General features: G+C 36.4%; 1 protein-coding gene and 1 pseudogene across 7 annotated transcripts in view; both read left to right on the forward strand.

The window, feature by feature from the left end:
• Nucleotides 1-17326, forward strand: part of CNOT1 (CCR4-NOT transcription complex subunit 1) — a 100885-nt gene that overhangs the window by 43151 nt on the left and 40408 nt on the right. For all 7 annotated transcript variants that reach the window (XM_038530888.1, XM_038530891.1, XM_038530894.1 and 4 more), the window contains exons 9-16: nucleotides 109-235; nucleotides 384-494; nucleotides 1973-2143; nucleotides 2764-2891; nucleotides 4813-5053; nucleotides 6987-7106; nucleotides 8236-8358; nucleotides 8592-8743. In XM_038530888.1, coding sequence (XP_038386816.1) covers nucleotides 109-235; nucleotides 384-494; nucleotides 1973-2143; nucleotides 2764-2891; nucleotides 4813-5053; nucleotides 6987-7106; nucleotides 8236-8358; nucleotides 8592-8743 — 1173 coding nt within the window. The remainder of the gene's footprint in view (nucleotides 1-108; nucleotides 236-383; nucleotides 495-1972; nucleotides 2144-2763; nucleotides 2892-4812; nucleotides 5054-6986; nucleotides 7107-8235; nucleotides 8359-8591; nucleotides 8744-17326) is intronic.
• LOC102154058 lies at nucleotides 11433-13791 on the forward strand (annotated as a pseudogene).

The following is a 17326-nucleotide window of genomic DNA, read 5'->3' on the forward strand; positions in this document are numbered from 1 at the left end:
TTATTAGTAAAAGTCGAGGGTTTCACTTAGGGCTTATTTCATACTAGCATCTCTTAACCTTGGTAATGAAGGTGGTAGCGTTTTCCTGAGGTTTAATTTTTGTTTCAGTATTGAAGAATGTCGCAGTATAATCATGCAATTTGGTGTTCGGGAGGTCACAGCTGCCCAGGTTGCCAGGGTTTTGGGAATGATGGCTCGCACCCATTCAGGATTGACAGATGGAATTCCATTACAGGTAAATACAGAAATCAGCTGGTTTGCCATGTGAATTAATATCCTGCCCTCTTTATTTTATTTATCAAATTACAGTATGATTGATCTACCAACTAGAGCTAAGTACTTTAAGTAGTTGGGTTTGTTTAATTCAAATTTTACTTGTACAGAGTATCTCTGCTCCTGGCAGTGGGATCTGGAGTGATGGAAAAGATAAAAGTGATGGAGCACAGGCACACACATGGAATGTAGAAGTCTTGATTGATGTTCTCAAGGAACTGGTAAGTACATGTAAATCATGATCTTATATTTTTGGTGTTAATATAGATCAAAGAAAGCAATTTTTAATAAATAAAATGCTCAGCCGAATGAGAGCAGCAGTTTTGGGGGTCCCGACTTCATTGGCTTCATAGTAATGAAGTTTATGAGATGATTATGTTTTAGAGCAAGCATTAATGTCTTCATGGTTTACAAGAAGTCACAGAACAAAACTAAATTATCCATGGTGCTTTGAAGAGTTTTAAATACAAACTTTGGACAGCCTTTTTCTTTTTTTCTTTTTCTCTTTCTTTTTTCTTTTTCTTTTCTGATTTTATTTACTTATTCATGAGAGACACAGAGGCAGAGGCAGGAGAAGCAGGCTTCATGCAAGGAGCCCGATACGGGACTTGATCCCAGGACTCCAGGATCACGCCCTGAGCTGAAGGCAGACGTTCAACTGCTGAGCCACCCAGGCATCCCAGCCTTTTTCTTTTCAAGCATAAAATAAACTTAGTACTTTGTGCCGATTATTTGGTAAATTAACTTCTATAAACTTGTTGCCTTTGCTTTGTGTTTTCTGAAGTCTCATACTACTTTTTTGAATACCTTTTCATAGAACATTTTTTTAAATGGAATTTTCAATCATTTTGACTTAAAGAATTTAGACCACTTATCCTGATGCATAAAATTGATATACTTTTTAGGGGGAGATCTTCAGTTAATTAAGAATGGTATTGGGAGGGTGCCTGGATGGCTCAATCTGTTAAGTGTCCAACTTGATTTTAGCTTAGGTCGTGATCTCTGGGTTGTAAGATCAAGCCCTGCATCAGGCTCTGTGCTCAGCATGGAGTTGGCTTGAGACTCTGCCATTGCCCCCACACATGGGTGCATGTGTTCTCTCTCTCAAATAAAATCTTCAAAAAAACTGATATTTGAGATAATTATCTTTACCACTTTGTTTCAAGGTAGTAGAATCTTGGTGTAAAAACAAAGAGGCACTAATTGAAGAGTTTTGCCAAACTGGGGTAGGATTGTTTGTTGGACTAAGTACAGAAGAGAGAAATCCCCTTTACACACTCCAGTGGTCAGAATATATCATGATCTAAAAGGTGGAATGCCTTGCTAGTAGAACCAGTTATTTTATTTTATTTTTTAAGATTTTATGTATTTACTCAGAAAAAAAGAGAGGCAGAAACATAGGCAGATGGAGAATCAGGCTCCTCAAGAGGAGCCCCATGTGGGACTCAATCCTGGGACCCTCGGACCACACCCTGAGCCAAAAGCAGATGCTCAACCACTGAGCCACCCAGGTGCCCAGGACCAGTTCATTTTGAATATTAAGAATTACTTTTCTAAGTCTCTAGAAATGCCAGGTTATGATTATTTTGAGTTTATAATTAGAACATTTTAATTTTAGATTTAATTTGGCTCTTTGGATAAAGCATAGAAATGTGTACACTTTTTGTTCATTAGATTATAAAATGTTTTTCTGTTTTAGAACCCGAGTTTGAATTTCAAGGAAGTAACTTATGAACTGGACCATCCTGGATTTCAAATTCGTGATAGTAAAGGACTTCATAATGTGGTTTATGGCATTCAGAGGGGTTTAGGTATGGAAGTGTTTCCAGTAGACCTCATATATAGACCTTGGAAACATGCAGAAGGCCAGGTAAGTGAATGCTGTTTCATTGTAGAAGGGGAAGCAAATAATGACTTCTTCCTTATATAATATAGTGCCATCTATCCATTGATTACTTTTTTATTTCATTAAAAAAAATTTTTTTTAAGATTCCATCTATTTATTCATGAGAGACACACACACACAGAGAGGGGCAGAGATACAGGCAGAAGGAGAAGCAGGCTCCATACAGGGAGCTTGTCGTGGGACTCCATCCCGGGACTCCAGGATCAGGCCCTGGGCTGAAGGTGGCGCTAAACCGCTGAGCCACCCAGGCTGCCCTAAATTATTGTTTTAATGTAGAATTTGCTTTGTGCAGTGCAGAGTAGCAGAGACTGTCAATAAATTTTGAAAAAAAATATCATCATAGTTTAGTACGGTCAGACTTAACTGAAATATGTATAGCAACCATTTTCCCAGCTGTCTCCAAGACCATTTTATCTCATACTTTTCATGTGTTTGAATTGTCTATGGTTTTGAAAGAGCACGTAATTAAGATTTAAAAGATGAATTGTTCTAGTAAGATTGAGAGTAGCCTAATAAAAATATTTCCTATTTTTATAGCATTTGCAGCCATTTATGGTGGTAAGGACTTTGTTCTCTTGTTCCAGCTCTCTTTCATTCAGCATTCCCTTATAAATCCAGAGATCTTCTGTTTTGCTGACTATCCCTGTCATACGGTTGCCACTGATATTCTGAAAGCACCACCAGAGGATGACAATCGAGAAATTGCCACATGGTAAAGACTCTCCACTAGCTTTTCTTGCAAGGGCCACTTCTGCTTGCTTTTTCTTTGCAGTACAAAATTAACAGGGAGCAATTACTTAGTTAAAAGGTTTTTGCCAAAACCATATTTTTAATGAGCTTATTTAAACTTTAAATTTTTATAGAGGGATGTTGATGGATAAACATCCATTTTTAGTTTCTTTATCTTTAGATAGTTATGTTTTTACTCTTAAGTTCTGCCAGTGGGTATTCTCTGAAACTGTCACATATTGGAATGAGGTTTTACTTCTCCCTTAGTTTAGATCCCTTTCTTCTGTGTACAGATTTGCTTGTTTTCTTTCCTTTGTAAGTAGCTCAAGATGGCCAACCCATCAATTCTAATCCTTTCAGCTAAATTACCTAGTTTATTTGAGTTCCAATTCCTAATTTCTGAGGGAGAATCTGACTCTGGGCCAGTACGTTTCTCCTGGAACTCAAGTCCCTCCTCTAGGAATGTGAGGTAAGGATGGTGAAAGTTCTTCCATTACTGTACACACACGCACATATCCGCAGCTCAACTGAGCGGGGGGGTGGGGTGGGAGGGGACACATGGGCCAGCTTGCTCCTCAAAGGTAACTACTTTGTTTCTTACATTTTTTCTAAGTAGTTTTCTGAGACCCTTTTCCAACATGGAGCAGATCATTGCATTTTGAGGGTTATGGGTGGGATTTTTAGGGCAGTGTAAAACCCTTTAGGCATTGCCAGATCTACTAAAGTAGAAGATGGTGAACTTTTCTTGTAACGGATTAGTTAATATCTGTCTGGCTTTTCTGGTTAGGTGGTCTCTGTAGCAACTGCTTAAATCTTTATTGTAGCAGAGTATAAACATGGGTGTAGCTCTTTCAATAAAACATTTACTGATAGGCAGTAGGAGGTAAGATTGGTCCTGTGGATGTAGTTTGCTGATCCCTGTTCCAAAAGATTGACACCCCCACCCCCCATGTAGTAGTTTGTTTTAAAGTGTGTCCTTTTTGCAGGTGCTAGAAGATTGGATATGAAGGCTTAGTTGTTGCTTTTTTTTCTCTGTCAGTCTAATAGTATAGCAGTATTTCTTTTATAAAACTGAAATGTCATAGTGCATTTAACAATTCCTTAACATAGCTGTATATTCAAATTTGTATCAAAAACGTCTTTTTAACAGTTTGTATGATGAAGAATCCAGACAGGATTCACATAGTTTCTTTTATTCTGTAAGTCTTCCTTTTCTCATTCTCTTTTGAAGTATAATTTTTTCTATCGCTTGGATGAAGTAATAGGATAATTTATCTTTTAGTCTACTCATTGGTAGGGGGTTTATGTTTCCTCGTGGCATTTAATTTGATCTCTATCCCCATAGTTTTCATGGACTTAGGGTAGAGTAAGATCTTGAGATTTGATTAAAGTCAACCAAATTCAGCTTCTTGGGGCAAGAATAATGCATAGGGGATGCTGTGGACTTCTGAACTTGCTTGACATCAGGAGGCACTTAAGTTATACCTTTGTATTACCAAAGTAAGTGTTCAGGCTATATTTTTGTGTAGATTTTTTGTGTGTGTATAAATTAGGTCTATGTTTATATTTTGGATTTTTGACTTTCTAAAGTTTGTGATGTTTCTATTTTTTACACTAATCACAAAAATCTTTGATGTTAATTCCTTGGTAAGAAGGATCCATGATTATATTACTGGTCTGTGGTGTCCCCCCCTACTTCATCACTTACTGTCAACTTGGACTGCCTTTGAAATTAGTTTGAAAGTATACCAGCATATAATTTTAGTATGAACACCTCCAATTTAAATATTTTTCAAGTTGATAACTCAATTTTGTTTTAATAGCTGGTATCACTCATTTGGAAAAATGGATTTTTGTATACTTAGGTCTTCATTGACGAAGTATCTTACTTCCATTCTTGTTAGGAAGAGCTTGGATTTGATTGAATCTCTGCTGAGGCTTGCAGAGGTGGGGCAATATGAGCAAGTCAAACAGCTCTTCAGCTTCCCCATTAAACACTGTCCAGACATGCTGGTATTGGCCTTACTACAGATCAACACCTCTTGGCACACCTTGCGCCATGAGCTCATCTCCACACTGATGCCAATTTTCCTTGGAAACCATCCCAACTCTGCTATTATTTTGCACTATGCATGGCATGGACAGGTAAGACATGAGCATTTCTTTAATAATTGACATTCTTTGGAGGATGTTCAACAGAATTGTCAATCTTAAGTTTATGACATTTATGGAAAGTGGCTCTTCCATCAAACTTACTTTATCTTTTAGCATCATGGGTGTTAAAATCTAAGACTTCAAAGAAAAATAGGGAGGAGGCAAAAAGCCCCACATTCAGTATCATGAAAGTTCTGTACTACGAGGCATCAGTATGCTTTTGATAATTGTAAGGAGTTTAATTACTTACCATGAAACGAGAAGGTGCTCCTGTCACTTTTTTAATAGTAAATGGGAGATTACAAATTAATTGATATTTTTCTTTTATCCAAGCCCAACGTCTAAATTTTATTTTGGTTTCTGCTGAAAATGCCTTTTAAGCTCTGTGCTTTTACTCCCTATTCCTGTAGAATTTACTTTACCTGTAAATATTTTTTGTTCATTGAAATTTTTTCCCATAATAGCCTATATTTTTAATAATGCAGAAGCTTAGGAAAAGCAGTTATCAAGCACTTTATCCCTATAAGACAAAAAAAAAAGATTATTTAATAGAGAGCATGCATGGGAGAGGGAGCAGAGGGAGAGAATCTCCTAGCAGACTTCCTGCAAGGTGTGGAACCCACATGGGGCTCCATCGAATCACCCTGAGATCATGACCTGAGCTGAAACCAATAGTTGGACGCTTAACTGACTGAGCCACACAGGTGTCCCTCAAGTGCCTTGTTTTGGCTACTTTTTTCTTTAATCATTTTATTTTCAATAGTTGACATATACAAGCCCTTTATTTTTTTATTTCTTATTTTTTAAAGATTTTATTTATTCATGACAGAAAGAGAGAGAGACAGAGACACAGGCAGAGGGAGAAGCAGGCCCCATGCAAGGAGCCTGACGTGGGACTTGATCCTGGGTCTCCAGGATCATACCCCAGGCTGAAGGCGGTGCTAAATCGCCGAGCCACCGGGGCTGCCCATACACAAGCCCTTTAAAATATTTGTTAAGATTCTCATTTATAAATGAAAGTGTTAGCTTTGGTTCTGTGCTATTCAGTCAGCCCTCCATTTCTAGAGATTCATATTACATAGTAAACTTACAGGTTACAGAATGTTTAACAAACATTTATTCAAAAGTTTGCAGCCCAGATATTTTAAGGTCTTTCTTGCCATAACTATGAGGGTATGAAGGGCAGGCCAAAAGGAGCTGCATCTCCTCACTTCTTGTTGAATATTTGTTTCATTTGGATCTTCTGTTGCTCTAGGACAGTTACTGGAAAGGGATTTAGGTGTACAGTGATAGCAGTTGCTTTGCCATTGCTTCTATGAGAACTGTTCCCGAAATACCAACTGTTTATTTCTATCATTCAGCTGCAAGCCTTTAGATCAGTCCTTAAAGCCAGACTGTTTTCTGGAAAAAAAGGAAATTGAATGATTACCAAAAAAAACATTCTTATTTGTGAAAATAGCTAGATGTAGAATACCACTCTTGGAAATACTGATGGAACACTGCATTGTGTGACATGAGAACTTATTACCTTAAAATATTTTTTAAAAATTTATAGACCATTAATTTATAATTTAATAAGGATTTTTTTTAAATAATAAGGAATTTATACAAATTTCTTGTACCCGTATGTTCACATCATATTCTATTCTGTTTGAAAATGTTTTGACAGACGTTTTATAGGACATTTATTGAATGACTCTGACCCAAGGTTTAGGGACAGGCTTTCATTTGGAAGATGTGGAAGTAACTTTACTTTACTATAGAGAATGTCACTGCATCACTGCTTGAGGATTAAACTTAATGTCTTTATTGATGCATTTCAATTTTACATAAATATAACAATTTAAATTAGCTGGGTGTTTGCAGTAGTGCCTATGAAAATGTTAATCAGTATTGATATGTAACCCCCGTTTTCTTTTCTTAGGGACAGTCTCCCTCAATCCGCCAACTTATCATGCATGCAATGGCAGAATGGTACATGCGAGGGGAGCAGTATGACCAGGCCAAATTGTCTCGAATACTTGATGTGGCCCAAGACTTGAAGGTGAGCTTGGAGGGACAGGTTAGCACTTATATATTAACGAGAAGAAAATCACAACATTATTTTTTAAAGATATATGTTAGCTTGAGTGGGCATGTGGGGGGTGGGGAGTGGCAGAGAATCTCAAGCAGACAAGCTGACTTGCTGAGTATGGAGCCTGACGCGGGGCTTGATTTCATCACCTGAGATCACAGCCTGAGCTGAAATCAAGTTGGATGCTTAAAACTGTGCCACCCAGGTGCCCCCAAAATTTTTCATTTAACATATGCCTTAAGAATAATTCAAATGTAACTAACTTTTAGCTAAATTATGTTGAGATTTACAGTTTGCCTTTTAAGTTCAAATGTATTGGAAGGAGAGTGGTTTTAGAAATGTAAAAAATGGGGCTGCCGTGATGGTTCAGTTGGTCAAGCATCTGCCTTTAGCTCAGGCCATGGTCTTGAGGTCCTGGGATCTGGCCCTGCATTAGGCCCTCTGCTAAATGGGGAGTCTTCTTTTCCCCCTTCTCAGTCCCCGCCCCCCCATGCATTCTCTCATTCACTTGATGTCTTTGACCAGTAGGTGCTTAGTACTTATGTTGAGGCTGGGCTTAGGTTAGAATAAGCCTGAGTTTAGATTTAAAAAAAATGGAGTAAGGATCCTTTTTAATGTATTATGTCTTGCTCTTATTTAGGTTTAGTTTAAGAAGCACAGGGTAAAGTCATGTGTCTGTCCACCTTTGAGATGTGATCTTATTTTAAGTAAGAACTAATGTCACTGTTGAATTTTACTGAGCTATTTAAATTATGACCAATAAAATATTAGCAATATGTTTTATTTAGACTTGTTTGTGAAAATAAAAGCAGGGAACAGAGACTAGGATAGATGATAGATATGGAATTGCTTGATTTATAGTTTGTTTCTTTTAAGATTTATTGATTTGTTTGAGAGAGAGGGCACACATATGGAGTGGGGAGGGGCAGAAGGAGAGGGACAGACAGAATTTCATTCCCTGCTGAGCAGGGAGCACGCTGTGGGGCTTGATCTCACAACCTCGAGATTGTGACCTGAGCCAAAATCAAACGTCAGATGCTTAGCCCACTGAGACACCTAGACACCTTGACTTAAAGTTTCTAATACTCTTTTGTTTTAGGCCTTGTCAATGCTGCTAAATGGTACTCCATTTGCCTTTGTTATTGACCTTGCTGCACTTGCTTCACGTCGTGAATACCTCAAACTTGACAAGTGGCTCACAGATAAAATTCGAGAGCATGGAGTAAGCAGGATTTGTCCATTTGTTACTGCATTAAAATTTTGATGCCTAAAATAGCTAAAGAAACAACCCCCCCCCTTTTTTTTGAAACAACCTTTTTAAATGGCAATGAAGATGTTACTTGTGGATTTTCGTCATACTGTCTTTAATAGTCTGTAATCTGAAAGCAGTTTATCTTAAATTTCAAAGCAATTAAGGTCAATTTCAAATAAACCAAGAGACTTTCTGTTTTTCAGGAGCCCTTTATCCAAGCATGTATGACTTTTTTAAAGAGACGATGCCCTTCCATTTTGGGTGGACTTGCTCCAGAGAAAGATCAGCCCAAAAGTGCTCAACTTCCCCCAGAAACTCTGGCAACAATGTTGGCCTGTTTACAAGCTTGTGCAGGGTAAGAAGAGCATGCTTGAATAACTAATGTTGGAATTGGATTATATTAATAACTTGTTTGGGGAGGGAAAGAGGGATTGAATGATTAAAAGTGACAGCAGCTTTGATAATCCAATAATTTTTAAGTCTAAAGTAATATACTAAAAATACATAATAGATCTATTTGAATTTTTTTCATATACTATACGAGGTCCAGATTCATTGTTTTTCATATGGATGTTTATTTGTCCCAATACCATTTGTTGAAAAGATTGGTCTTTCTCTTTTGACTTGTCTTCTGAAAAATAAGTTGCACAAAATGTTTTATCTGGATTCTTAGTTCTGTTCTCCTGACTTATACATGTCGATCCGTATGCCAATACCACATCATCTTGATACTGCAGCATTTCAGTGAGCTTTGAAATTGGGAAATGTGACTCCTCCAACTTTGTTCTTTTTCAAGATTTTTTTTGGCTATTGTGAGTCCCTTATATTCCCATATGAATTTTAATATCAGCTTGTTAATTTTTGTTACTTTGTGAGGAAACCCACTGGAATTATATTGAATCTTTACATTATTTTGGGGAATATTTCCATCTTAAAATACTAAGTTTTCTAATTCATGAATTCTTTTTAGATCTTTAATTTTTTTCAGTGATGTTTCATCATTTTCATGTACAAGTCTTCTTTTGTTGCATTTATGAAGTATTTTGTAAAAGTCATGTCATGTTTGAGTAGAATTTTATTTTTTCCTTTCCTATCTTTTTTTCCTATCTTTAACAAACATTAAGTTTGTTGTTAGCTGTGTGGGTTTCTGTAGATACCCTTCAGGTTAATGCTTCCTTACCTTTAATTCTAGTTAGTTGCATGTTTTATCATGAAAGTATTTTGTCACATGCTTTTATGTCTGCATCTCTTGAGATGATCATGTGGTTTTTGTTTTTTATTTTGTTGATGTATCTTATATTCACTTGGTCTGTGTGTGTACTTTTTATATGCCACTGAATTCAGTTTGCTAGTATTCAGTGAGCATTTTTGCGTCTGCATTCCTAAGAGATGTTGTATCCTAGTTTTCTTATGTTGTTTTTGTCTGATTTTGATTATCAGGATAATAAAAGCCTCATACAATGAATTGATAAGTATTCTTTCTCTTCCCTTTTAATTTTTTGAGAAAGATTGGTGTCGATTCTTTAAATGTTCTATAGAATTAAGCAGTGAAACCATCTGGTCCTGGGCTTTATCTTCTGGGTAGTTTTAAATTACAGATTCAATATCTTGTTATAGATCTATGCAGATTTTCTTTTCTTTTTTAAGATTCTTATTTTTAAGTGATCTGTATAACCAATGTAGTGCTCGAATTTACAACCCTGAGATCAGGAGTCACATGCTGTACTGACTGAGCCAACCAGGTGCCCCTATCCAGATTTTCTTTTTCTTTTCTTTTTTTCCTTTTGAATCAGTTTAGGTAGTTTGTGTCTTTTCTAGGAGTTTTCATTTTATTCCTTTATACTATATCCTTGTAATCGTTCTCATTTCTCTAAGTTTGGTAGCAATATCCTCTCAGTTCCTGGTTTTAGTTATTTGACCCCTTTCTTGTCTTTGTGGCTTAAATGGATGTCAATCTTGTTTACCTTTTCAGAGAGACAACTTTTGGTTTGTTTTTCTTTCTTGTTTTTCTGTTCTCCATTTATTTCAATTCTCAACTTTATTATTTTCTTTCCTTCCTATTTTGGGTTTAGTTTGAACTTTTTTTTTCTTTTAAAGATTTTTCATTTATTCATTCATGATAGACACGGGGGGTGGGGTGGGTAGAGAAACAGGCAGAGTGGACTCCATGCAGGGAGCTGACGTGGGACTGGATCCCAGAACCCCAGGATCATGCCCTGGGTCAAAGGCAGGCGCTAAACCACTGAGCCACCCAGGGATCCCCTAGTTTGAACTTTTTAAAGCTAAGATGGAAAGTTTGGCTTTTTATTTGAGATTGTTCTTAACTGGGGCATGTATGGCTTTGAATTTTCACTATGAAATACTTTAAGTTTGGTATTACATATTTTTTGTTTTCATCTGAAAGTATTTTGTATTTCCTTTAACCCCACAAGAATATGTTGTATTTAATTTCCCCATATTTGGGGACTACCTGATTTTTGTTTTGTTACTGATTTTTAGTTTTATTCAATTGGGAGTGGAGAATATGCTTTATACGATTTTAGTCTCTTGAAATTTATGGAGACTTATTGTATGGCCTAATTGTGGTGTATCCTGGAGGATTTCCCATGTGCCCTTGAAAAGGATGTGTAGTCTGCTGTTGGGTAGAGTGTCCTGTATATGTTTGTTAGGATTAGTTGGTTTTATACTGTTGTTGAAGTCTTCTATTCCTTGTTTAACTGCTCTGTGGTTCTGTTATTTTTTTAAAGTTGAGATATACTTGACATTGTGTTAGTTTGTGTATGTGTTGATTTGATACATTTATATATTGCAATATACAATTATTACAATAATGTTAGCTAACACCTCTGTCACATTATGTAACTATCATTTCTTTTTTGTGGTAGGTACAATTCTTGTCTCTTAGCAACTTTGACTTGTATAATACAGTATTGCTGACTATCAATTATTGAAAGTAGGGTATAGAAGCCTCCAACTATTTTTGAGTTGTCTATTTCTCCCTTCAGTTTTCCCTTCATGTGTTTGGGGGCTCTGTTTTTAAAGGTATGTATGCTTATGATTATTACATGTCTTCCTGTAAGAAGGATTGGCTTTTTTTGTTAGTATTAAATGCTTTTCTTAGTTCCTGTTAATTTCTTTCTTAATGGCTATATTTTGTTTGGTATTAGTGGAGCCATTGTAGTTCTCTTTTTGTAAATGTTTGCATGGTATCTTCTTTCATCTTTTACCTTCAAGTTACAGGACAACATATAGTTGGATAATTTTTTTAAAATCCATTTTGACCATTTCTTTTAACTGGAGTATTTAATCTATTAATATTTAATGTGATTACTGATAATTTATTCATGTCACTATTTTTCTATATATTTTATGTCAGTTTTTTTCTTTCATTCCTCTGTTACTGCCTCCTTTACTGTTAAGTAGATATCTTGTAGTGTGTCATCTTAAGTCTCTTATTTCCTTGAATATATGCTTTTGAGGTTTTTAAAAAAAATTAAAAAAAAAATTTTTTTTACTTAGTAGTTACCTGGTATTAAAATTAACATTTTAACATAAAACAACCTAGTTCTGTTTAATTCCAACTGAATTTCAGTAGAATGCAAAAATTTACTCAATTAGGTTCCCTTTCTCCTTCATTGGCTGCTGTTAGATTACACCTCTGTATGTTGTGTGTCTATCAAAAAATGTATAATTATCTTGTACAGTAAATGTCCTTTAAGTAGGAGCTAGGTCTGTGGCAAGCTGTGGACACTGGTCTCTGTTCTGCAAGATGGGTTTGTTAAAGTTGTCAAGAATAAGGCTTATCTCAAGAGATACCAAGTGAAATTTAGAAGACAAGAGGGTAAAACTGATTATTATGCTTAAAAAGTCTTGGTAATTAGGATAAAAATAAGAACAGCACATCCAAATATAGGATGATAGTTCACATAACAGATATCATTTGTCAGATTGTTTATGCTGGTATAGGAGGAGATACGATACTTTCTGCAGCTTATACTTACGAATACCAAAGTATAGTGTGAAGTTTAACTTGACAAATTATGCTGCAGCATATTCTACTGGTCGGCTGCTGGCCTACAGACTTATTATTATTAGTAGGTTTGGATTGGACAGCATCTATGAAGGCCAAGTGGAGATGACTGAAGATGAATACAATGTGGAAAGCATTGATGGTCAGCCTGGTACCTTCACCTGCTATTTGGATGCAGGGTTGGCCAGAACTACTACTGGAAATGAAGTTTTTGGGATCCTCATGGGAGCTGCAGATAGAGGCTTTCTTGTCTGTCCCTCATAGTACCAAACAGTTCCCTGCTTATAATATAGAAAGCAGGGAATTCAATGCTAAGTACATCAGAAGCACATTATGGGTCAGAATGTTGCAGGTTATATGTATTATCTAATGAAAGAAGAGGAAGATGCTTACATGAAACAATTCTCCGCTCTCATGGCTGGGTCAGCTGATGGAGCATGTGACTCTTGATCTTGGGGTAGTGAGTTCAAGCCCCATGTTAAGTGTGGAGATTACTTAAAAATAAAATCTTTAAAAAAACCCAAACCATTCTCTAAATATATAAAGAACAAAGTAACTCTAAACATGGTGGAGGGGATGTATAAGAAAGCTCACAGTGCTATATGAGAGAATTGAATCTATGAGAAGAAGCTTAAGAAAGAAGTTAAAAAGAAGAGATGGAACTGTCCCAAAATGTGTCTCGCTCTGAAGAAAGATGAGGTAGCCTAGAAGAACACAAGCTTTTGTAGATTTTAGGAAGTGGCCACTGAGAACTAATAAACTATAATTTCTATGAAGATTTTTTTGGCTAAAGACCGTAATAAACTTATTCACCAAGCCAAAAAAGAAAGAACAAGTAGGAGATTTAAAAAAAAGATTATAAACAAAAAAAACCACACTTCTGTACTATGTTTTTATATTAATCTATATTACTTTACTGATGCTCTTATTTTTTTCATATTGATTCAGGGTACTGTGCGGTGTCCTTCATTTCAGTTATGGATCCCCTTTATTTTATTTCTTGTTAGGGTGGGTCTTTTTTAAGAATGAATTTCCTCAGCTTTGGTTTATCTAGGAATGTCTTGGTTTCTTCTTTGTTTTTGGAGGTCAGTTTTGTAAAATAGGGTTCCAGATTGACTCTGCTTTTCCTTCAGCTTTTTGACTATGCAATTCCACTGCTTTCTGGAGTCCATAGTTTCTGATAAGACGTCAGCTGTTAAATTTTTTTAAGGCTCCTTTGTGTGCACTGAGTTTCCTCCTTGCTGTTAAGCTACTCTCACGGTCTTTTTTTAATTCAGCAGTTTGATTATATGGTTTCCAGGTTTGGACTTGTGTTTATATTACTTGGAGTTGTGGAGCTTCTTGGGTGTGTAGTGTAATGGTTTTCATCAAATTCAGGAAGTTTTCAGCTGTTATTTCAATAGATTTGAAGTTACTTCAACAAATATTTTCTTTCTTTTTTTTTTTTTTAATTTTTATTTATTTATGATAGTCACAGAGAGAGAGAGAGAGAGAGGCACAGAGACACAGGCAGAGGGAGAAGCAGGCTCCATGCACCGGGAGCCCGACGTGGGACTCGATCCTGAGTCTCCAGGATCGCACCCTGGGCCAAAGGCAGGAGCCAAACCGCTGCGCCACCCAGGAATCCCAACAAATATTTTCTTCTCCCTTTCCATCTCATCTCTTCTGGGACTCCCATTATATATATGTTGGTACATTTGGTAGTGTTCCACCTGTCTCTATGTCCTTTTCTCTCCCTCCCTTCTTTTTACTTTCAGTTTTCAGGCTAGATAATTTTAGTTATCTTCAAGTTCATAGATTCTCTTTTGGCTTGCATGAATCTGTCCTTGGGAACTTGTAATGAAGTTTTCAATTACTATATTTTCAATTTTATTCATTTTTTCTATATTTTTCAACTTTAAAGGAAATAATTCTTTTTTTTTTTTTTTTAAGATTTTATTTATTTATTCATGAGAGACCCACACACACAGAGGCAGAGACACACGCAGAGGGAGAAGCAGGCTGCCTGTGGGAGCCTGATGCAGGACTCGATCCCAGGACTCCAGGGTCATGCCCTGGGCCGAAGGCAGGCGCCAAACTGCTGAGCCACCCAGGGATCCTCAAAGGAAATAATTCTTAAGGTTTATTTATTCAAGCCATTTCTACATCTACATGTGAGACTCAAACTCAGGACCCTGAGATGAGGAGTCTTATAACAACCAGCCAAATGCCTTAGGAAATAATTTCTATTGACATCCTCTACTTTGAGGAACTTTTTTTTTTTTTTTTTTTTAAGATTTATTTACTTCATGGAGAGTGAGAAAGCATGCTCATTTGGAGTGAGTGGCAAAGGGATGGGGGAGAGAGAGAGAAAATCCCAAGCCTTGAGATCACCACCCCAGCCAAAACCAAGAGTCACATGCCCAACTGGCTGAGTCATCCATCTCTGTGCACCCCTCCGCCACCTATAAGGATTTTTTTTTTTTTTTTTTAAAGCAATCTCTACGCCCAATTTGGGGCTGAAATTCAAAACCCTGAGATCAAGAGTTCTGTGCTCTACCAACTGAGCCATCTGGTCATCCTTTGAGGGGCATCTTTTAAATTTTTTCTTGTAGTTCTTTTAACCTGTTTTTCTTTAGTTCTTGGAACATATTTAAAATACCTGATTTAAAGTCTTTGTCTACTAAGTCCAACATGTCTTTTTCTCAGGACAGTTTTTGTTGATAGCATTTTATTGCAGTGCACAGGCTGTGTTTTGTTGTGTTTTTTGCATATATTGTAATTTGTGGTTGAAAACTGGTAATTTTAAATAATGTGGCAGTTCTTGAAATCAGGTTCTCCCCCTTCACCTGGATTTTTTTGTTTTGTTACTTTTATTCTTTTGTTTAGCGACTTTTCTGAATTATTTCTGTGGTGTCCATATTCTTTTTTGGTCATGTTTGGGCACTGATGTCTATGTTTGGGTAACCTTGTGGTGAGTTAAGATTGGGTGATTTTCTTAAATGTCAGAATCAGTAAGTTACTCTTCACCTTATGGTTTTGTGTGCATATTGGGGCACATCTTAACACTAAGCCAGTCACTTAACAATTCCTTGTTAGCCTTTACTTCATAGAGCATGAAGGTCAATTTGAGGCGAGAGCTTGTTCCTTTTCAGGTCTTTTGTGGGGCTTTCACAGATTTAGGTATTGGCAATGTTCTACACATATCTGAGGACTAATTGATTCTCTGGGAAAATGAGAGTTTTTCCAAGTTTTCCTTTTAAACATTTTGATTAACCTGTTGTTTGCTCAAACTGTTATCTTCCACCCCAGGCAGCCAGAAAATTAAAAGACAGTCATCAACAAATACCTCAGGAGGAGAAGGCTGTTTGCACTTGACCAGCTCTTAGGTCAGATAAAGATAAGGGTGCCATTGTAGTCCAAAGGGAATCCTTTTGTGAAATAATGACAGTTATCGCAGAATGAGGCTTTGAATATGCCTCAAACCAGTCCTGAAACCCTGTCCTGTGACTGTCCTGCCACTGGTTTTCTCTGTGATTGTGGGCTATTAATTTTCAAGGCTGCTGTGCAGCTGGAGAAGGGGGCATGGGAATAAAGCAAATTGAGATGCCAGAAAGCTTTCTTTTATTACTAAGATCTAGTCTTCCTGAAATAAAAATTTCTGGATTATTGTAAGCCTTTAGTCTCCAGAGTTCTGATAAAGTTGATTCTGATAGTTTTTGCCACTTTTCTAGTTGCTTTTTATGGAGGAAAGAATATTGGAGGGTTTTTTTTTGTTTTTTTTTTTTTTTACTCCACCATTTTTTCTTATGTACTCTGTATTATTTTTTTGTAAGTTCCGAACCATATTAAACACCTGTGAGTCTGCTGTGCAGCTTAAACTATAACATTTTTTGGAGCTCACTTTGTCGTCTTCTCCATTCCTGTTTTCTAAACCTCTCCCATGTAGATCTTGAATTTTATTTTGCTTTTCTGTGCTTTTAAGAAAATTTACGCATATATATCCCTAACACAGTGTTCTCAGCCAAGGAGTATGTTGCTCCCTCAAAGTCATTTGATATTGTTATTGTTATAATCAGAGAGACACGTCCTTTTGGCATCTAGCAGATAAAATACAGGGTTGCTGCTAAACATTTTATAATGCACAGTAGAGCCTCCCACACTTGGATATTTCTTTGTTGTCAAGTCCAGAGTGCTAATAGTGCAACCGTTGAGAAACACTGCTTTATATTCTTAATATTCTAAAATATAAAGTTTTAGAATTTTGCCTTTCACATTTATATATTATAATCCACCTGGAATTAAATATTGGAAAATTTAAGAGCATATTGAAATTGGGAAAATTATTTTTTTATCTTTGAGAAGGTAATTTACCTAACTCTAGGTTTCAGTTTCTTTTGTTGATGTATTAGAAAAACCTATCTTCTTGAGAAATTTAATGAAATAATGCATGTAAAATGCCAAAGAAGGAAAGTTCTTCCAGTTAATATGTATAGAAGTAATTATGATGGAGTTAAACTTCAGTGGATGATAAAAGTTGTGAAAGAATGAGGATCAGGACAAGCACCCGATTTTGGAGGGTCTCCCCACAAATTACTTAATAATGTTATTATTAAGGGGAGCGTTGTAACAATTCAGTGGAGAAACCTGACAATTTAGTGGTCAAAGTGATCACCAGCTGTCTTGTGCCTCCTAATAAAACACACTAAAGGGGTACCTGGCTGGCTTAGAAGAGCATGTGACTCTTGTTCTTGGGGTGTAGTGAGTTTAAGCCCCATGTTGGGTGCAGAGGTTACTTAAAACAATGCACTGAGAAGAATATGATATAACTTATGTGGTAGTCCTGCCATAAATGCATCTAAAATCTAAGGTATCAGACAAACTCAAGCCAAGGGATATTGTATACAATATCTATTTTAAAAAAAATCA

Source organism: Canis lupus, chromosome 2, assembly GCF_011100685.1.
Source record: "Canis lupus familiaris isolate Mischka breed German Shepherd chromosome 2, alternate assembly UU_Cfam_GSD_1.0, whole genome shotgun sequence".
NCBI classification, from domain to species: domain Eukaryota; kingdom Metazoa; phylum Chordata; class Mammalia; order Carnivora; family Canidae; genus Canis; species Canis lupus.